Source organism: Haliotis rubra, unplaced genomic scaffold (assembly GCF_003918875.1).
Source record: "Haliotis rubra isolate DU_JTF1 unplaced genomic scaffold, ASM391887v1 Scf70, whole genome shotgun sequence".
Taxonomy (NCBI): domain Eukaryota; kingdom Metazoa; phylum Mollusca; class Gastropoda; order Lepetellida; family Haliotidae; genus Haliotis; species Haliotis rubra.
Window position 1 is genome coordinate 1906023 of NW_025767413.1, and position 22726 is coordinate 1928748.

At 38.2% G+C, this 22726-nt stretch overlaps 1 protein-coding gene across 1 annotated transcript in view; it reads left to right on the forward strand.

Moving 5' to 3' along the window:
* Nucleotides 1–22726, forward strand: part of LOC124258751 (dyslexia-associated protein KIAA0319-like protein) — a 104777-nt gene that overhangs the window by 32744 nt on the left and 49307 nt on the right. The window contains exons 4-6 of the mRNA XM_046692833.1: nt 4726–4950; nt 9079–9113; nt 9514–9574. Of these exons, the coding sequence (XP_046548789.1) occupies nt 4726–4950; nt 9079–9113; nt 9514–9574 (321 nt within the window). The remainder of the gene's footprint in view (nt 1–4725; nt 4951–9078; nt 9114–9513; nt 9575–22726) is intronic.

The following is a 22726-nucleotide window of genomic DNA, read 5'->3' on the forward strand; positions in this document are numbered from 1 at the left end:
CAAATAGTTGGTTGTTTTTGTATCTCAGCCCTTGCCATATTTATTACTCGTTTACAACCATTGGGTACTACATGTCTTCCTTGTATCAGTTCTAACTGATCACTGTTAGCATTTCAACAATATTGTTTATAGTTTTCATGACAATAACTTGAAATTATAGTAAACCAAGACCTCTGATGCTTTATGGGAGTTTTCATGTCATTTATGTAGTCTTGAGTGCATGCGGAGAAAACGTTGACTGGTACAGGATTTACTCCTAGACATGCTATTTGCCTAAAGTCAATATGTTCAGTGTTCCCTAAGGCCGAAACATAAAGGTTTGTGTTTCTGAATTTTGGTTTACCCTGATATTATGACATGATGCAAATTTCTCTAGTTGGAATATTTTTTTTTTATTGAAATCATATAAGTAGCTGTAGAGATTGTTGCCATTGTGGGCAGTGGGGTAGCCTAGTGGTTAAAGCGTTGGCTCGTCACGCCGAAGACCCGGGTTCGAATCCCCACATGGGTACAATGTGTGAAGCCCATTTCTGGTGTCCCCCGCCGTGGTGTTGCTGGAATATTGCTAAAAGCGGCGTAAAACCAAACTCAGTCAGTCAGTGTTGCCATTGTGCTTTTGCTTTGGCAAATTAGAGTTACCTGCCCTTTGGTTTCAGATTCGAGATAAAAGGTTAAACATGTGTATAGAAATGGATGTAATGACATAAAAAAACAATATTCAGTGTAGAATGATATATTTGTGACAATATGAGAAACTTTGTTTGATTTGCTTCAGTGCCAGTAAACATGGTCTGTGTGAAATGTAAAAACTGTCCCAAATGGGGATTCCCACAAATCCATTTGAACGTCTAATATTTCAGAAGTTTATTGATTTTCATTATATTTGAAATGACATGAAAATAAGAATGTTTCTCCTGAAAACAAGTTTGTTTATGTCGACCCAGTTATTTTGTGAAGAAAAACAAGAAGAAATCCCATATGTGTCAGAAAAGATTTTTCAATAACCACCTGATGTCTCTGCTGATCAATGGGGCTCTAGTACACTCCAGATCTCATCTCATAATCAATAAGACCTGTTGTCCGACCCTGATGCACAACTCCAGCAGTCTTTGTGCTGAACTGGAACATGTAGAATCGGGCTGATTTATAACCAACGATCCCATCTGTCAGTGTTTCTTGAATGTTTCCAATTTGGCTGATATGCCTGGCTTTTGAAGTGTTTTTGTCAGTTAGAGACCCCATCATATGCTAATGGAGGTGTTCAGATGGGCAGTATGCATAGCTGTTGTTAAAGGTGCAACATCTGACTTTTCAAGAAAATTGTATACTACTGGGTTTTAAAGGCACAATGTCACACATTTTCGACAATATTTTGGCCTATATTACATATATTGGGGCTTATGCACTTACTTCCTATTGATGCAATAAAAGACTTATTATAACTTACAACTTCCCTGAAATCGATAATTGAAACTTCGAGGCGAACAGCTTCCCAACAGGGAACACTTGCCATATATTGAATGTAAACAGTTGCTCCGTACATCTGAACACTGTCACATGCGGTATTGTCGGTGTTTGCTGAACTGGTTTCAATCACAGGTTGTGCATAGGATATTTGTAAAGAATGCTCCAAGGGACATAACTCTATGGGGTTTGCTTGAAATAATGTTCGGCCAGTAGAGGGCGTGAGTGTCGATTTAATGCAACGTTGCATTAATTCATTCAAACTTTTTAATTCGATATTGTATTCTAAATGCATAATTTTGGGGGGCCCGATAAATTATATGGTAGCTTCCCTGAGGGCTGATAGTATTATTGAGACAAATGCATTGTTTATTTTTAGAGAAGCGCGGTATGACATAGTGCATTTTGTCCAATGGTTTTGTAGAAAAATTGATCTATTGAAGCTGATGTCATTCAGTCTGTGTTGTGATGTGATGTAGTGCCTTTAAGAAACAAATTTTGAAATGTGGTGTTATCACTTTTCAGGATTTTCACAGTATTCCAATAACAGGTACCACTTAAAATACACTGGAATTGAACTCCGGTGATTATGTGGTATGAAGAGATTTAAAAGCTTTTAAACATTTCATGTACTTTTTGAAAAGAAATATTCTTTAAACCAGGTTGTACACCTGTATCTTGTCCTGATCGTATTTGTCAAAGATTCTTTTTTAGAAACAGTTTGTTAACATGTCAGTGAAATGTCATCTAAACTGTCACAACATCTCGAGCCATAACAAAAGCATATCGTGTATTCAGCTGTCCTGTTTTTCCTCTCTTCAATGCTTAATTTGCTGCTACATTGTTCCATTAGAGGTTCACAATGATCTTAGAAACTGGCCCATATCTCATTGCTGATTTTGAGCCATGAGCAAAATATTCAGAATATTACATGAATTTGAGAAAATACTGATAACTTCAAACAAAAATGTTCCCATTTCAGCCTTGAAGAGCATAGCAGTGCACTTTTCTTCCAACACCATGATCATTCTTGTGATTGTGTTATTCCTGATGTCTGTCCTTTGGGGTTTTCTCCAGGCACTACAAGTGACTTATAAAAATATCAGTAGGAGTAATCTGGACAAAAAGTGCCCCTGTGTAATGTGAATCCTTTGTTCATCCGTTTTAATTGAAATATTTAAAAAAATATTTTTTTAATTTCTTTTACATTACAAATAAATGTAAACAAATATAGTTTCTTTATGGATCTTTCTGTCTTACATGTTTTGTTGATCATGAATAAAACACTGTAGACATGATGGATGTATATTGCTGAGATCCTTATTGAATTACACTTCTAACTGAGTGGCCTACATTAAAGTGATGCAGAGTTATGCCCCTTATATACATTCTTGCTTATTTGTGATTGGCAGTCTTGATTTTAGAGTGGAAGTTCAGGTTTGTGTGTATCACAAGGATCACTTTACATGAATTACATAAGCATGACAGCAATAACGTTCTACATCACACAAATGAATTATATAAAATATGAAACATTTTGTTAGCTTATAGTTACTAAACCTATCTCAGTACCTTTATCATATTTATTGATGTGCTGTCTAAAATAATGAAATAATTGTTTCCTTATAATGTATATGTAAAACAAAACCTTGAACAATATTTAGCCCTATTGTCCTTCTGAGTAGTCCAATCTTTGCAAGCAGTTTTGGTTGCAAAGACAAGGAACTAGTTCCTACCTACTACTGTGTAATTCCATTCTTTAATGTGGGTCCAGTTGTGAGGGACTACAATTCACAAATACATGAACTGTTCACTTTTATGAGATTTAAAAACTTGTTGCAAGAAAATAACTGGGCATTTAGGAGCCTGAAATGTTTTCATGATATATCTCAGATGAACAAAATTTAGAATCAGTAATTTTTGTTTCTAAGTTTCTCTTTGGCACAAATTGCTGACATGGCCAGATCAATCTGCTATGATCCGAGTTACAAGCCCCTGATATTGCTTACTGGGATGGAAGCTTAGAGACTTGCTGCAGTTTTATTTGTTTCCTGCAGTTATTGCACCTGTGACAAGTGTTAGGAATTAATAAACAATAGAGATTACATTAAAGGGATGGTCTGCTGATTTTTGTCGATCTGATGCTTGTCAGTATCAATTTTTTTATGTCTTAACTACATATTGTCCAATCGAATTTCTCGATAGATTTCTTCATTTTGATTTAAACTAAACAACCAGTTATAAAACTGTAATAAGGTCAGAGAACGAGTTGACCTTGGATTGATGAAAACTAATTAATTCTGCTTGAAAGAGAAACAGCAGATAAATCTGGGGAATCCATATCATTTTGTCCTCCCTAGCAGAAACTAGGTGATTTACTGGAGACTTTCGGGTTAGTCTGCTGTGGGACTCTGGGTCCAGGATTCTCTGATCCTGACTTGATTATATCCAGACTGTCTCATTCATATAATATTGCTGAATCCGGTGAGGACTGAGTTAATAGGTCCTTGGGCTTTAGAGAACAGCCTATCAAAGATGAAGAATTATCTGCCCTTTGTGAACTTGATTATTTATCTCAAGCCATATTTGATGGGACCTACAGCCATTATTCATGACAGACACATATTCCTGTCTGATCTTTTTGTATGTTAGTTATATTGTTTATTATTGGTAAGATGAGATCAAGTTAGAAAGACAACACATGTACTGACGATTGAAAGCACTGCGCCATATTTCTTCATAAACCAAAGGGGCGGTGGGGTAGCCTAGTGGTTAAAGCGTTGGCTCGTCACGCCGAAGACCCAGGTTCGAATCCCCACATGGGTACAATGTGTGAAGCCCATTTCTGGTGTCCCCCGCCGTGATGTTGCTGGAATATTGCTAAAAGCAGCGTAAAACCAAACTCAGTCAGTCAGTCAGTGATAAACCAAACACCAATTTTGAAGTATTGATGTCTTTGCTGTTATGATGTTGAGTTTTTGATTAAAATGTTGTAGCATGTCTTATATCATATAGCATGGCATATAGACCCTATTAGAAAGAATGATCAGGCAGTTTGTAGGAAGTTGAGGTAGACCAGTGTTAAACACTTTGCTTGTCACACAGAATAACAGGGTTTGATGCCCCGCAAAGGTACAATGTACCCATGAAGCCAACTTAAGTGTGCCCTGCCTTGATATTGAACAAGTATTGTGGAAAGAGGAATCAAAAGCTCACTCACAGCAGACTGAAGTATCAAATATTATCATCTTCTTTCCTCAGAGTACACCAGCAGCAGCAGCAGCAGCAGCAGCACAACGTCACCACCACTGACTCAGCCAACAACGTGTGAGTTTGGGATCTTGGGAGAATGTAAGCATGAGCATGAGGTGTGTGTCCTGCGAGAGGGCTCCAAGTCTCGTATGGGGCTGTGTAAGTGTGAGCAGGACTACCATCGGGATGAGAACTCCAACTGTGTGAAGGCGGACCTGGTCCTTGAAACCAAAGGTAACCTTGTTTGTTAGTCATAAGGGTTGGGTGGTTAGTCTAGTCTAGTGGTTAAAGCACTCATCACTCATTGACCCGACATTTTATGTTACATGGTGGTGTAATATTTAATAAATCATTTCATCATCGAGATATGTTCCGTGTGCTATGCATGGATATTTAGAACGAACTCTGAAAAAGCTGATTTCTGTCAATACCTGACCGAATGAATGATCCGAATCTGTTACGTAAAATCACGATCATTTCCTTTTTGTTCATGTCTTGCTGTACTCTCACAAATCCGGTACCTGTGAAGGTCCAGATTAGAATTGGTCTCCAGCAACCCCGGCTTGTCGTAAGAGGTGACTGACGGGATCAGGCTTGCTGACTTGGTTGACACATGTCATTGGTTCCCAATTGTGTAGATCGATGTTCATGCTGTTGATCACTGGATTGTCTGGTCCATTACAGATTGCTTTCATACAGCTTGAATAGTGCCGGGTGCAGCAATAAACAAGAAACTATCAATCACTCATTGACTCGTCGTCGATTTTTTACATTTGTACAATGTGTGACGCCCAGTTTTGGTGTCCAGTGCCGTGATATTGCTGGAATATTGCTTAAAGTGGAGTAAAATCAAATTTACCAGTACCATTTACAGGGAAGTATTGAAGTAGTTGTTAAACAAAATATATGTGTTTGGATTGTGTGTTACAAGTGATCAGGTGACTTGCTTGATTTTGTGTAAATGTGTAAGAATGTAGATGGTGTAAGAATGTAGATGGTGTAGAATGTAGATCATGTAGATGGTGTAAGAATGTAGACTGTGTAAGAATGTAGATCGTGTAGAATGTAGATCATGTAGATGGTTTAAGAATGTAGATGGTGTAGAATGTAGATGGTGTAAGAATGTAGATGTGTAAGAATGTAGATGGTGTAAGAATGTAGATCATGTAGATGGTGTAAGAATGTAGACTGTGTAAGAATGTAGATCGTGTAGAATGTAGATCATGTAGATGGTTTAAGAATGTAGACTGTGTAAGAATGTAGATGGTGTAAGAATGTAGATGGTGTAAGAATGTAGATGGTGTAAGAATGTAGATGGTGTAGAATGTAGATGGTGTAAGAATGTAGATGGTGTAAGAATGTAGATGGTTTAAGAATGTAGATGGTGTAAGAATGTAGATGGTGTAAGAATGTAGATGGTGTAGAATGTAGATCGTGTAAGAATGTAGATGGTTTAAGAATGTAGATGGTGTAGAATGTAGATGGTGTAGAATGTAGATGGTGTAGAATGTAGATGGTATAGAATGTAGATCGTATAAGAATGTCGGTCGTGTAAGAATGTAGATGGTGTAAGAATGTAGATCGTGTAAGAATGTAGATGGTGTAAGAATGTAGATGGTGTAAGAATGTAGATGGTGTAAGAATGTAGATGGTGTAAGAATGTAGACTGTGTAAGAATGTAGATGGTGTAAGAATGTAGATGGTGTAAGAATGTAGATCGTGTAAGAATGTAGATGGTGTAAGAATGTAGATGGTGTAGAATGTAGATCGTGTAAGAATGTAGATCGTGTAAGAATGTAGATGGTGTAAGAATGTAGATGGTGTAAGAATGTAGATGGTGTAAGAATGTAGATCGTGTAAGAATGTAGATGGTGTAAGAATGTAGATGGTGTAGAATGTAGATCGTGTAGAATGTAGATGGTGTAGAATGTAGATGGTGTAGAATGTAGATCGTATAAGAATGTCGATCGTGTAAGAATGCAGATGGTGTAAGAATGTAGATGGTGTAAGAATGTAGATGGTGTAAGAATGTAGATCGTGTAAGAATGTAGATCTCTGCTGACAGTATCTGCCCCTGGATTGTCTAGTCGACACTCAAATATTTACAGGCTGCTTTCACATAGCTGGAACATTGTTGAGTGCAGCCATAAGCAACAAACAGGCTAACAAACAACATGCTCAAGAACTGTGTCCTAATATGCACTTTTCTGATTCTGATTTGATGCCTACGAGCATAATGTAAAGCATATTGTGGGGACAGAGATACAGTATTGTTAGTACATCAGACTATTGCTTTCGTCAGCAGGGATTTACAGGACGCGAATTCCTGCGTCCTATACTCATAAAATTTGGCAATTGATGCAACCAAATTTATTAGCGCATCCACAGGGACTCAGAAAAAGTCCAAATACTTTTTGTAAAAATTCCTATCAAGTGACAATAAGTTATCACAGAGTTTGCTAATAGCTGGGTTGTGGTATTATTTGCAATTTAACTACTGTAACAATTAATGTGAGGATCACGATACACAATACGATGACAGTATTAATAATAATATTTAAGTGTCTGGGACCCCAATCTTGTTGTCCAGGACCCCTGAAAATTAAGAGTATGAGTCCCAGGGACCCTCAAATACAGGACTCCATGTGAATCCCTGGGTCAGAATACAACAAGCCTTAGTGTAGGCACCTGAGACTTCCTCCATTTTTGCAATAGGAAGTGCTCAATGAGGATACTGATGAATTTTAATGCTGGTGTAAAATGACCTAAAAATATTTTTGTAAAAATTAGTCATGGAAGTTTAGTGTAATACAACTATGAAATACTGAATAATGTGTAATATCAGCATACTAAGTTGGATTGAAATGAAACAAAGCTGGATTAGCTACTGAAAATAGATAGCTCTCTACCCTGCAATGTTATTCAGGTTTGAAAAACAAAGAAGCCTTGGAAAAATTATGAGAGCAGATTAAAGAATAGAAGCTGTGTTCCATATATGGCTCTTTACTGTTGATTTTACGGGTAGGGCTGAATTATTTACTGCCTACCAATATCAGTTGATGGATTGGATGTCCATTTTCAATTATTTACAGGTTGTTGTCTTGTACCCAAAATTGTCCTGATTGCACAGATGGCACATAGAATGTTACTGACAAATAACCATCACTACCTATAAATACAATTTGCTTATTTTTTTGGAAAAAAATACTTAAGAATTTGTGTGTGAGTTTAGTTTTACGCCACACTCAGCAATATTCCAGCTATATGGCAGCGGTCTGTAAATAATCGAGTCTGGACCAGACAATCCAGTGATCAACAGCATGAGCATTGATATACGCAATTGGGAACTGATGACATGTGTCAACCAAGTCAGCGAGCCTGACCACCCGATACCGTAAGTCGCCTCTTACGACGACAAGCATAGTTGCCTTTTGTGGCAAGCATGGATTGCTGAAGACCTATTCTACCCCGGATCTTCACAGGTTTAAGAATATGTAATTTTGAAATCCTTCCAAGTTAAACATAATAATGTTTTGTTTGTGATATTTTTATTATGTTTCTTATATTTCTGTTTAAAGGAAATAATTGGTTCCATTGCAGCAAATACAATCTTGTTTACATCAAGATCTATGATACAGGTTAATGAAGTGTTGTAATTGAGAACTGGGAGAGTTATTCCCCTTCTATCATTCCATCCTTACTCAGACTGTGGAGGTATGATATATAAGGATATAAACTAAATCTAGGTGATATGTAACAGTCCTTTATCTTTTAAGCATTTATGTGTGCCATTTTGTGTTAGTAATTGCAGAATATAAATATGTATGTGTTCTAATTAGAGAAAAGTTAGTCACAAAATATCTTGCTTTTCATCGCTGTCCAAAACTACACATCTAGTTTAACTTTGCTATTCTAATGCATACAGATTTGGATCCAGTTAGAAGGTTAAGCTTTTTATGCAACCCATGGTAAGCAGTGACAGTTGTGATTTGCTGCCAATTTTGAAGCCATGGAAAACATTTTGTAGATTGATAGGAACTTCATGTTTGACTAAGATCTGAAGCAAGATTTTTTAAAACCAGTCTTCATTTTGATATATGTGTAACTAAAGGTGCAGTCTGAGTCACTAACAGCCTGCTGTAAGATCTTGTGAGCTTTATGTTCTGGCTTACCTTGAATGAGTCTCCCTTGTTTACATCAGCATGGTGTAATAGATAGGGTGGTCACCTCGTGGGTGGAAGGCTGCCTTACTCTGTAGCTACAATCAGTAAGATGGCCAAGATACAGTTGTAAGTGTCATACAAAACATGATTCTATTGTGGTGCTTGAAAGGATATTTTATAGTGATGTAATGTGTTTCAGATAAAAAGACCTCCGAAGATCACACTGACTCATCAGTAAGTATTATCCTACTTAATGTGAAAAAATTGAATTTCTTTTTTAAGGAATTTGTTGGTTTTTTATAGATTTTTCATATAAAGTTTGCTATATCATATTTTGAACGTAAAATAAGAGATAAAGGAATCAATATTCTCTTTATTTGTCTATCATAAACTGTGGGACCAAACCATTAAAAATAACTATTACTATTAGGGGCTTTTCTGTACAATCAGCCATATGGTTTGTTGTTGTTAAGCTGTCTGACTGATGGGTAAACTGAATAATGTCAGGACACCCTGTAAAGAGATCGATCCAACCAAGTGAATATTTACATTTTCAACATGCTGAGTTAGATATTTGTTTGAGGGTGTGAAAAAATGCCTCTATCTTGTTTGACATGAGTCCTTTAATCCCCAGACTGGCACAACAAAGGCACCAACTAGTGGAGAGGTCAAGCCAGGGGATGATGGAAAGAAAGGTGAGTGAGAACAAGTATTACAGTAGTAACAGTAGTAGCTCTCTTGGCCATTCAGTAGCTAGCTCTTGGCCATTCAGAGACTGAAGACTGACAGAATTCAGAGACTGAAGAACACGTGTAACAGTAGCTCTCTTGGCCATTCAGAGACTGAAGAACATGTGTAACAGTAGCTCCCTTGGCCATTCAGAGACCATTCAGAGACTGATTCAGAGACTGAAGAACACGTAACAGTAACAGTAGCTCCTTGGCCATTCAGAGACTGAAGAACACGTGTAACAGTAGCTCCCTTGGCCATTCAGAGACTGAAGAACACGTGTAAACAGTAGCTCTCTTGGCCATTCAGAGACTGAAGAACACGTGTAACAGTAGCTCTCTTGGCCATTCAGAGACTGAAGAACACGTGTAACAGTAGCTCCCTTGGCCATTCAGAGACTGAAGAACACGTGTAACAGTAGCTCTCTTGGCCATTCAGAGACTGAAGAACACGTGTAACAGTAGCTCTCTTGGCCATTCAGAGACTGAAGAACACGTAACAGTAGCTCCCTTGGCCATTCAGAGACTGAAGAACACGTATAACAGTAGTAAACAGTAGCTCCCTTGGCCATTCAGAGACTGAAGAACACGTGTAACAGTAGTAAACAGTGTAACAGTAGCTCCCTTGGCCATTCAGAGACTGAAGAACACGTGTAACAGTAGCTCCCTTGGCCATTCAGAGACTGAAGAACACGTATAACAGTAGCAAACAGTAGCTCCCTTGGCCATTCAGAGACTGAAGAACACGTATAACAGTAGTAAACAGTAGCTCCCTTGGCCATTCAGAGACTGAAGAACACGTGTAACAGTAGCTCCCTTGGCCATTCAGAGACTGAAGAACATGTATAACAGTAGCAAATAGTACCTCCTTTGGCCATTCAGAGACTGAAGAACATGTATAACAGTAGTAAACAGTAGCTCCCTTGGCCATTCAGAGACTGAAGAACACGTAGTAAACAGTATAACAGTAGTGTAACAGTAGCTCCCTTGGCCATTCAGAGACTGAAGAACACGTGTAAACAGTATAACAGTAGTAAACAGTAGCTCCCTTGGCCATTCAGAGACTGAAGAACACGAGATATAACAGTAGTAAACAGTAGCTCCCTTGGCCATTCAGAGACTGAAGAACACGTATAACAGTAACAGTAGTAAACAGTAGCTCCTTGGCCATTCAGAGACTGAAGAACACATTATAACAGTAGTAAACAGTAGCTCCCTTGGCCATTCAGAGACTGAAGAACACGTATAACAGTAGTAAACAGTAGCCCCTTGGCCATTCAGAGACTGAAGAACATGTATAACAGTAGTAAACAGTAGCTCCCTTGGCCATTCAGAGACTGAAGAACACTTATAACAGTAGTAAACAGTAGCTCCCTTGGCCATTCAGAGACTGAAGAACACGTATAACAGTAGTAAACAGTAGCTCCCTGGCCATTCAGAGACTGAAGAACTGAAGTAAACACTTGGCCATTCAGGAGACTGAAGAACAGTAGTAAACAGTAGCTCCCTTGGCCATTCAGAGACTGAAGAACACGTGTAACAGTAGCTCCCTTGGCCATTCAGAGATAACAGTAGTAAACAGTAGCTCCCTTGGCCATTCAGAGACTGAAGAACACGTATAACAGTAGTAAACAGTAGCTCCCTTGGCCATTCAGAGACTGAAGAACACATATAACAGTAGTAAACAGTAGCTCCCTTGGCCATTCAGAGACTGAAGAACATGTGATAACAGTAGTAAACAGTAGCTCCCTTGGCCATTCAGAGACTGTATGTACACACTACTCATGTCTATCATGAAATGAACAAGGATCAAGTAGGTATGAAATTCAGACTGCAGTGGGAAAACAGGTGGATGGAAAGTTTACATTCAGCTAACATTTCTACTTCTTGAGGTTTTGTGTATTCAGGTGTGTGGTCAGTCGATCTCTAATACAAAACATAGGTAGCCCATGGTAATGTGGCACAACAAGAACATGCTTAAATAGTCTTACCTCAAAATGTTTATAGCCCGGATTTTGTATTGATATACTAAGGAATTCCATCCATCCATCTGCCCGTCCGTCCATCCATATGGAAACATTTCTGTTCAACTGTCAACATTTAAGAGAGGTACAGTGCAAAAGTTATGTGTGGATATTTTTAATTTATCAAGAATTATCACAAATTATATCTCTTGAACCCGGGAAAGAGTTCCACATCATATTTGTTCAACCAATAACTTTAAAGGTCACATGCAACGTAAAACACAACTTTGCAGATTCTGATACCTTTCGATATGGACTTACCGAAACAAATCATCAAAAATGCAAATTCAACTTATAAAGTTGAAAAATAACGCGATGAAAAAAAATGTGCGAAATCGGAGTTCAAACGATTCACTAATTTTCCCCCAGCACTTGGGGGAAAAGTGGTTTCAACGGCTGGGCTGGGGCGCGCTCATAGCATATGCGCATTGAAATAGGTTCGCGCAGCTAGGAAGCGGGTTGTCCGGTGAATACTCGGTGAAGGCTTTGGTATGAGTTATTTTTCTAATGTTTTGTTGATATTTCACAGGCGCGAGCTTTTTATATGTTATGACAGTAGATTACTGATTTAACTGTTTATATAATTTCATTTGTCTATTTCACCATACATTCTTCTTACCGAGTAACTTTCTCAGTTCGATACTTAAAAGCAATGTTATTATTTAGCGTTGACAGAATTTCTAACTGTGATATAGATATGTCGTTGTCACAGACAACTCAATGTCTGTTTTATTGACACCTGTGTGTCTGCCTGCCTGTCTGCTAATGACAATATTCAATACACAACTTCGATCACTGACCACATGCAATTTGAACTTAACACCTATCAGGCTATACACCATAAACAAAACGCATTGATTTATGGCCCGAGTTCGGTCTCTGTCACATTATGTAATTACACAGACAGGCAGGTGTGATACTTGTACACATGACATGTTATGATGTCTGTTGATTGCAAAATGTTATACACAAAAAATTAGCATGTATTTACAAAACCCAACATCTCTATATATACACACACAATGAGCCGTGAGAGCATCTGCAAATGAACCAGCCGTTACTCTTGAGTGCACACACACCCACCCGCTCTGACTGGGTTCGGTATCCCGGCTGCTTCGTTTCTAGGGAAGTAAACCCAAGTACAAAATATTGCACTTTTGATTTGCGATTGTACGCTTATAATTGCATCAGCAATGTATATTATATGTCATGTCATGAATAAGTGATAATTGTGTTATAATTATGTTTGATTTTTTGGTTGCATGTGACCTTTAACATCATTTAATGGAGTGTTTTCAGAGTTGAGAAATGTCTTCTTTATTTTTAGGAAAGTTTCATGGCAAAGTTTGATACAGATCTGGTAGTTTTGTCAAAAGTAATCATTATTAATTGTTGTTCAGCTGACGTTTGGAATCCTGGTCAAGAGTACTAGTGACACAGTTTTTGGCTTCTAAAATGTGTACCAATGCCAATATTATTTTACATTTGAAAACCTTGGATGGAAAGGTTATCTTCATGTTCATGTTCATCTTCATGTTCATCTTCATGTTCAACTGGTGGTATCTGGTGGATGCTAGGTTGTATGTGTTATCTCCCTTACCTTATGTCTACATTTGATTGATCGGTAAAATGTGAATGAAAATCAAGGCCAGGTAATTTACAATCACAAGTACCACAGTAATTGATCCAGGGTTTAGTGTGGGTTTACCAAAATGCAGACCTTGGAGATGAAGAAGTTAGGTTTGAGCATGGATCATTAAGTTATGATAGAATATATGCAGCATAAAACCATACTCACTCACTCACTCCTAACACAAGTGGTTGATGTAATTAGGAGAGGTTTGCTTTAAGAAAAGTGGCCAAATAAAGGAGTTTAATGCTCCCATCTCTTGTATGGACATATTATGGCTCATTGGAAAGCTTATTGTGCCTACTTTAATATAGGCCATGATGTGGTGACCAGATATGGTCCAGATTTTTAGAAATTTATGTCACATGACCCCACCAAGGCCAAAATATATATAATTACGATGTTTAATTTAGATATATAAATCCTTCATTTGTTTTGTTATGTTTCCATCATTAATGGTATTAAGTCATATCCTGAATTGTTTTTATTCAATTAAGTGACCAAAAAGGCAATAATACAGATAAATACCTGAAAATCATATTTGGGGGAAATCGGCCTTTTGGGAAATTCACAAATCAATTTCATCAGAAATATAAATCCTTCATTTTTTAGCTGTTTCCATCACCAATGGTATTAAGTCATATTCTGAATTGTTTTTATTCAATTAAGTGACTAAAAGGCAATAATACAGATAAATACCTGAAAATCATATTTTGGGGGAAATTGGCCTTTTTGGAAATTCACAAATCAATTTCATCAGAAAACATTCACTTTGTGTGACACCTTGAAATCTCAGTGCCCATCCCAAGGCAATAGACAATTGTGTAAAGTATTAGATAACACTAGGGTAAACAATTCAAATGTTGCAATAAAATAGTGTCTTCAGTTTGACCTGGCCTTGAATGGAGCTAAAAGCGAATTCCATATCTACATGTATGGAATGAAGAATTATACAGGTCTCGGCTTCTTTGTGGAGAGGGCATCTTCTTCCTTTTAAATAGTCTTCTTCCTTTTAGATAGTCTTCTTCCTTTTAAATAGTCTTCTCACTATTGCTGAATCCCCCAGCAGCATCAGCTTTCTTTCTGGATGTCCACTAATATGGTCCAGGTCATGAGGTACTGCTTAGTCACAAAGAAATCTAACTAGGGACTGTTTGTTATGTCAACTTTCATGAATTTCTTCCATGGTGGTACACATGGACAACTCATTACTTGATACTGGCGGCATGAAGCTCCTATCTTGCTTCTGTTTCTCTCTCATTATGGTCGTACTCATTATGGACTCATTATGGTCGTACCTATTAAAACATCCACAACAACCTCTGCATTGTTGAAGCAGTACATCAGCTGAGTATTCTACGTTATAAAATGGAAAAGGTGTTCCCTGACATCGTTTGGAGTACTGCTATGCCACCTCCAATGTTAACTGTATGACTGGATGTACCTGAAGATATTTCATTATGCTTTGGTACTTCACTCTCTTGTTTGTATCCAAGGTCACTCTTTGCAGGTTTCCTCGTGGTGCCTTCTTCATGGTAAAGTGAAGTAAAAACGGAACCTATAGGATTCCTGAGAATAGTTTCCAGAGTGACATCTTCACATGTAGCAAGGTTCAGAGCTAGACAAAATATGATTTCTAGTCAAAATGGTTCCTATTTTGCTCTTGAATTTAGTTGCCTTTGACATGTCAGTAAATGAAGCGTTTTGGACTTAGTCTTAAAGGGGACTGTAAAGCTCGTCTTGTATCCGTTTCAATGCATAACTCAAGAATCGTTCAAGGTTTTTTCAACTAAACATGGTAGATATATCAAACACATCCTTAAGTGGTGCCTTTGCTATTTGCAGATTTTGGTCATTTTATTTTTCCGGTTTCCATGGAAGCGATTTCCATCCTAGTCCCAAAAGGGAATCATTTTGTTTCAGAGCATAACTCAAGAACCGTTAAATATTTTTCAACAAAACTTGGTAGAAATATCAAACAGAACCTTAAGTGGTGCCTTTTGCTATTTGCAGATTTTTGGCATTTTATTTTTCTGGTTTCCATGGAAATGTTTTGGACTTAGTCTCAAAAGGGAGGGGTGGGTTTCGTTCCCGGAGCACAACTCGAAAACTTCTTAATATCTTTCAGCAAAACTTGGCAGATATGTGAGGCAGATCCCAAAGTGATGCCTGTTGCTATTTGCAGATTTTTGTGATTTATTATTTTCTCGGTTTCCATGGAAACGATTAGGACTTAGTTCCAAAAGGGAGGGGTGGGCTTCATTTCCGGTGCACAACTCGAAAAGCGTTCAGTATCTTTCAACAGAACTTGGCAGATATATTAGGCAAATTGTGAAATGGTGTCATTTGCTATTTACAGATTTTTGCATTTATATTTCTCATGATTTCCATGGAAATGATTTGGACTTAGTTTAAAAAAAAGTCAAGCTGGACTTTAAGTAACTGTCAGATGATTTGTTCTTTCAAATATGTGGGGGCCGGGGGGATATGTCATCTTCTGATGACTCTTGTTCTCTCCTGTTTCTCTCATGAACAGAAGGGACTGTTGCACTTCAGCTGATGCATATAAATCAGTTGCGATGTTCAGAAATACTTCAAGATGAGAATCTGTATTTAAGGGATTAGCCATGCTGTTCTGGGTGAGTTTGATTAGATCACTTACGTTATCTTCATCAAAGCTGGCTTGCACTCCTCATGGGTGTTGTCTTCACTGCTGCTTAACATACTACTTCTTTATCTGAATTTAGATGTATAATCACCCGTGATATATCTGGTCAGAGTCCATCGCAGTAGTGTCGATGACTTGCATGTTATTCCAGCAAGCCAACTTTCACTCTCTGAATCCCAGGTAGCTTCTCTGAACTCCTGTATCAGTCCATTTTATCGTCCAGGTTTTTCCCTCAAAGTGACCTGTCCTGTTTCAAATGCATCGTTGACAGTGTCATGTTGAGGTGCACCCTGGTAGCCAACAAGTAAAGTGTATTCGATTTGCACTGTAAAAATGTGGCAGCAATGCATTTTGGATAAGCATGTGGAGGTCCCATTTATGTTCTCTCACAGCCCTGATGTTCTGCAATAGGATGTTTAGCACCACAAAAAAGTTTAGTCAAAGTCCATAGGTTGGAGAAGATTTACTTTCAATTTGCTGGCATTCAATAAACTTTGGCATGAGGATGTCATCTTCTCAGATTCCATTTTGCCATTCACATAAATCTGCTTTGATGGCACAAAAGAATCCCAGATATACAACATCTTCCAGTGTATTCTTTCTACACCAACCAAAGAAAGCCATGAAGAGGAGAGACATGAACACTTCAAAGGCTTGTGTCAGTCCTTGAACTGCTCAATGATTGTGTACATTGGGGCATAAACCCCAGAATCAGTTAGCATATTCCGCTAGCCACCATCTCCTTTTAACTTTCCAAGAGAAGCAATGTAACAGCCAACAGCATAAAATCTCCAATGTGACATTTAAAATAAGTACATGCATGTTCATTACTTCAGTTGCTCTCGTCACAAAAAGGCCTATACAGTCAGTTTGTTTCTATAAACTAAAATGGAACAGAGTTTGTACAGATCATCAGCCAGTAAATTTTAGGTCTTTTCGGGGTCTTTTCAAGACCCAATCCACAAAGTTAAGGAACTATAGAAATACATATAACACATAAGTAGTGGAATACATACAAGATTGGTCAAATGTGGGACCAACCATCAGGGGGATATAGCATTTAGCTACATTGCTGCACTGGGAAAGTTTTCCTTTGAGATGGAAATTACCACACCCACTGTCGCTGCAAGGTACTTTTATTACGTATGTTTCCTGCACATGACAAGTTTTGCTATATTTAGGGCCATTTAATTGCAAATCATGGTGATTAGGACCTTTTCAAGGCTGAAACGAACTTAGGACCTTTGTAGGGTAAAATGTTCATATTTCATTTTTTTTCAAGACTGTGCGCACCCTGTGGAAAGTATACCTTTTATTGTTACTTTCTGAGCATTAATACATTGTGAAATGAGTCATTGCATTTCACAATAAGATATCTGAAATAATGATAAAATTACTATGTATAATATTTGTATGTATTATGAAGAAGAATATAAATTGACTAATTAAAACTGTTAATAAAAAATCCATTTTTGAAAAACCTCATTATTTCTTATATATTTCATGGAATGGGTAGTTGGTAGCTCCAGGTAAACACATTAAAGAGTATCTGATGTATGCTTCATTGTATTTCATCATTACAAATTGTATAATGAACAACTGACTTCCCATATTTCTGATTTTAAGTGAAAACAAAACAAAACAGGTGCTGTCACGTGACCTCGATTTCCCCAAAATGGGACCACTTTTGACCACCACATCATGGCACATCATAATCTACATACAATAAGCTTTCCAAAGAGCTATAATATGCCCATACAAGAGATGGGGGCATTAAATCGACTCTAAACTTTAGCCAACTGCTCTCCTAAATGGGCAACAAGCAATACAGCTAAGTCATGGCACAATCAATAAAGTCAAATATTTATCATCAGTCTTATGACATTTATGTAGCAGTGTAAGCCTGTTCTGGGTGGGAAAATGCTTTTGAGAAGCAGTATAAACCTCTTTATGTTCAAACCTGAATTGCTGCCTCACTTTTCTTTTCTCTTTCTCTGCTGAAGCTTGAAGTAGAAGACAGTGTGATCTGTTCTGTCACTTCTTTCAGAGGTGTTTAGAAGTTGGAGCAGTAAGGGAGCATAACAATATATGCATGAACAACTTCTTTATTAAGGATGAGGACTATTTTTATGGATATACAACTTCTTTATTCTGTATAGGCGACGTTTCGACATAGATTCTAATGTTGTTGTCAAGCAAGTGACAACAACATTAGAATCTATGTCGAAACGTCGCCTATACAGAATAAAGAAGTTGTATATCCATAAAAATAGTCCTCATCCTTCATCTACCTAACTTCTAGAATGCCAATCAAAAACCTTCTTTATTACAGTGCGAGAAACGTTTCGGTGTAGGTTCACTTGCTTGATGATGGTGTTAGAACCTACTCCGAAGCATCGCTCTCACTATAATAAAGAAATTGTTCATCCATTATTGTTTCCTTCCTGTTCTGTCACCACAGCCTAGTCCTTTGTTTGGTTTGAAATACTGTGCATGTGTATCCTTGTCATTATGATATTATTGAATAATTTGTACCAGTTTACATAAAACAAACAACAGCTGTGATTGTTGCTATTCGTTCAATTATAAGAACAACATATGTACTGGTATTGGGAATGTGCTTGTCAGGTGGACAAGTGCTGCTAATGGTCCTTGTACATTAATGCTCATCAATATATTCTTATCTCGACCCTGTACTTGTTGACTGGTGTAGAGGCATTCAGGTAGCCTAGTGGTAAGAGTTCCTGCCCACATGGCTTTCACCCAAATGGTGATCATCACTGAATCTCTGCTGGATGTTGCTCATGTGTCAAGCACGTTTTTGCCTGAATCATTATTTTTCACAAACACAGGCTTTGGACAGATTTAAAGAAACTTCTTGCCTTATATGCATCCTATATGTCCTTGGTGAATTTTTCTAACATACAATTGGATGATCAATATATACAATATATACATTTCTATAGCGCTAATATCCATCCTTCGGAAGGTTGCTCAAAAGCGCTGTTTGGTGTGGTTGGCTGCCGAGAATAAATGAATCTTTAATTTTGATTTGAAAGTACTCAGTTGCTCTTCTGATCGTAGAGACAGTGGTAGCTTGTTCCATAAAGATGGACCACCAGATTGAAAAGACCTGTCTCCGAATGTCTTTGTCCGACCAACAACTGACTTTGACATATGTTGTGTTGATGATCTATGGTTCCTTGGTGGCTGATATTCATGCACAAGATCAGATAGGTATACTGGCGCTTTTCCGTGCAAGGATTTGAACATTAATACAAGCATTTTGTACTGGATACGTTCTTTGATTGGCAGCCAATGTTATACCATCAGAACAGGAGTGATATGTTCTGCCTTCCTAGTTCGTGTCACGACTCTCGCAGCTGAGTTCTGGACTTTCTGTAGCTTCATCAGGAGGTGTTCTGGAAGTCCGTGAAGCAGAGCACTGCAATAATCCAGTCTTGATGTAACATATGCTTGAATCAGTGTTGCTGACGTTTTCCTGGTGATGTATTTCCTTATCAGTCAAATATTGAGGATGTGATGGTAGCCACTTTTGCACATGTTGTTCACGTGCTTCTCAAGGCTCATGGTTGTGTCGAAGATGACTCCTAGGTTGCGAGCATGTTGCACGGAAAAGTCTGCTATTTCCAATTTCATGGGAGGCAGTTTTCGCAGCGTTGAACGGGAACACAGAACAAACATTTCTGTTTTGTCTTGGTTTAATTTAAGGAAGTGAGTAGTCATCCATACTTGGATATCTGCAATGCAATTTTCAATTGCAGCACGAGCAGAGTCCCAGGATGTAGGTTGCAGAGGTTTGAAGTCGATGTAGAGCTGGGTATCGTCTTCGTACAGGTGGAATTGTAGATCATGTTTCCGGGCTATATCTCAGAGTGGCAACATATAGATAACAAAGAGAATGGGTCCAAAGACAGATCCCTGTGGTACTCCGAATCAAAGTAGTTCAAGGTCTAGGTCACTCAGTATGATCTAGGTCAAGGTCACTCAGTATGAAAAAAACTGTGTTTCACAAAGCTCTCATAAACCTAACATCTCATAAGTTTCCTCGTAGCATTCCTAGTATCCTACTGCTTTGTGAAACGGGTCCCAGGCATAAAAAACTTATGTATATCATGATCCTGTTATTTATTAAAGGTATAAAGGAATCTCTGGTGGCAGTAAACATTTGAGATGTTTAAATGATCTTTACCACATCCACATGTAGTTACGTTCAGAAAGACGACTCTTATTTCTGATAGTGACTTGTGTTTACTTCTGCTATAAAACGTGTACCAGTATCAGTTATCCTTGTTTATGTCATACCCTGTCAGCCTTCTGTTGGAGGACATATCCATGTGATACAAGATCTTCTCAGTTGTGTAGTAGATACAGCTCCTGCAGGAGTGTGTTAGGTTGATTCTTTTATCCCAGACTGTGTCATACCAAAACATACTTGTCGTAAGAGGTGATTATTTACAAACCGCCGCCATATAGCTGGAATCAATTGCTGAGTGTGGCGTAAAACTAAACTCACTCACTCACTCATACCAATACACATTAAAAGATGGTACTTGTGACCATTCACTTAGAGGAAACAGAGCTAGGTTTGGTGGTTATTGAGTAAATATTTAGTGTTTGAGTAGGGTATCCATGTGAAACTGTGGCATGCTATCTCAGAGGGATAGAACTCTTAAGACAGTTTGGGCTAGTACAATGTGCTACACATGCATGTTGCTATGGAGTGTGATAATGTTGAATCCGACAGTAAACTCAGTTTTACCTCCCCTCCCATGTAAGAATGGTTATAACCAATTTTGAAACTCAGGCACATGTGCGCTGTGCTGAAGAATCAGGTCTCAAACCCTTGACCAGCAGATCCTCACAGCTTTGGATATCTTTGGTTGTGAATTGTGGTTTCGGGTAGGAGAGATACAGTGGGTTCAAAGAGTTGGAAAACACTTGAAACAGTTGATCCAGCAGTTGTGTAATACGGAAATTGGAGTGCAATACAGAATTCAAGTGAGTTTGATGCTTTGCATGGCCCTATTACTATTGTATGAATAAATGGGTGTACAAAGCTCATGCTGTTGATCACTGGATTGTCTGGTCCAGACTCGGTTGTTTACAGAATGCTGCCATATAGCTTGAATATTGCTGAGTGTGGCGTAAAACTAAACTTTATTACTCGCCCGTGGAAGTTACTGCAGTGTAATATATTTACGGCAATATTACACTAGTGTAATACCGCTAGACGTATGACGTCATAATGGTGACAGTTATGACGTCACAATGCTAATAACTCTGGCACAATGGTATTAGACCTTGCTTGATTCGTGGAAAGCTGAGAGTCATCACACTTCGTAGGCAGTTTCTATCAGTTTATGTTGGAGAGTAATAAACAGAATACTAAACTCGCTTCCGTGAAATACCATTTTTATCAAACTCGTGTAAGATTTAGCATCAAATCATTAACTCGTTTAATAAAAAGGGTATTACACGGAAGGTCGTTTAGTATCCTCTATCATTCATTCTATTTAGTCTAGGAGACATTTCAGGTTATCATGAACCAGTGTTGTGTTGACGCCCCAGACTTTGCTTGTGCACATTGTAAAACTACCTGTTCTCTCACCAACTAATGATGTTCTGTGTGGTTTGTTTGAGGTTCCCATTTATGACTTGTTTCTTTGTGTCACAAGTGGAATTTTGAAAAGCAAGTTTCAAATTTACAAGATGTTGGTAGGTGACTGTCAATACCGACACATCTCTCCAACGTTTGTAACCAAAAACAATATACACTTTGGTACTGCACGTTTGGAAATATCCTCGGTGGCTTGTTATAACTAAGCTGGATTACAGCAATTAATGGAACTGTTGCCAAAATTGATGTATTAGTTAGAATATAATAGTGCCTGGTATCCACCTCAATGATGCTCAGTGGTGGTAAGGACAAATAATGCACAAAGCACAGATTTCTTCTTGGGTAACTGAAGCTGTCTTTGAGGTGGTAGAAGATTACCGGTATATGACCATCTCATCCCATTGAGTACCCATTCAGCAGGGTGAACAGAGGCAATTTAGAATGAACTCATTTGATTGAAGTGACACCACATGTGTCACATGTGCTTCATTGTGAGACGGGACTTAAGTCTTAGGAGAAAGCTGCCAAACATGGTCACTGATCAAAGACTCTCCGTGACCAATGGTTGCATAACTTCAACGGATTTGTGACCTGGGCTTTATGCACAAGACAACACACCACAATATTATTGTGATTCTCTGCAGATGCAAAATGTATTTTTCTGTGTCCACTCTAATCATTTATGCAAACTGGTTGCACATTTCTGCCCAATGTAAAACCCTGATTATTGAAGTTGTTGTATTGCCAGTAGTACTGGATAGACTGACTAGTACCTGTACCTGGGGTCATTCCTGTATGCTGCTCAGCCCAACTTGTCTGTATATATCTAGATTCATGGACATGCTGGGAATAAAAACATCTAGAATGGAGGGAGGTAGCTGTGATAAATAGTCTCATTCATCAGTGTGTATGTGGTCTGAATAATATAGAATTTTATCCTTTACAAGTCTGTTACACGAGTGACTGCAGTCAGCATATTTTGATGCTGCGCTGTAGAAACTAAGGACAGTGCTTTTTATGCAAACTATTGATGCTTTAAGTTGTCGCAGATGTGGAATGACCTACCAGATGATGCATCAATAAATAGATTGATAGTTCCAGCCTCTCCCTGCCTCCCCTCTGCCACTCCCCTCTCTCCTCCCCCTTCCTTCAGTCT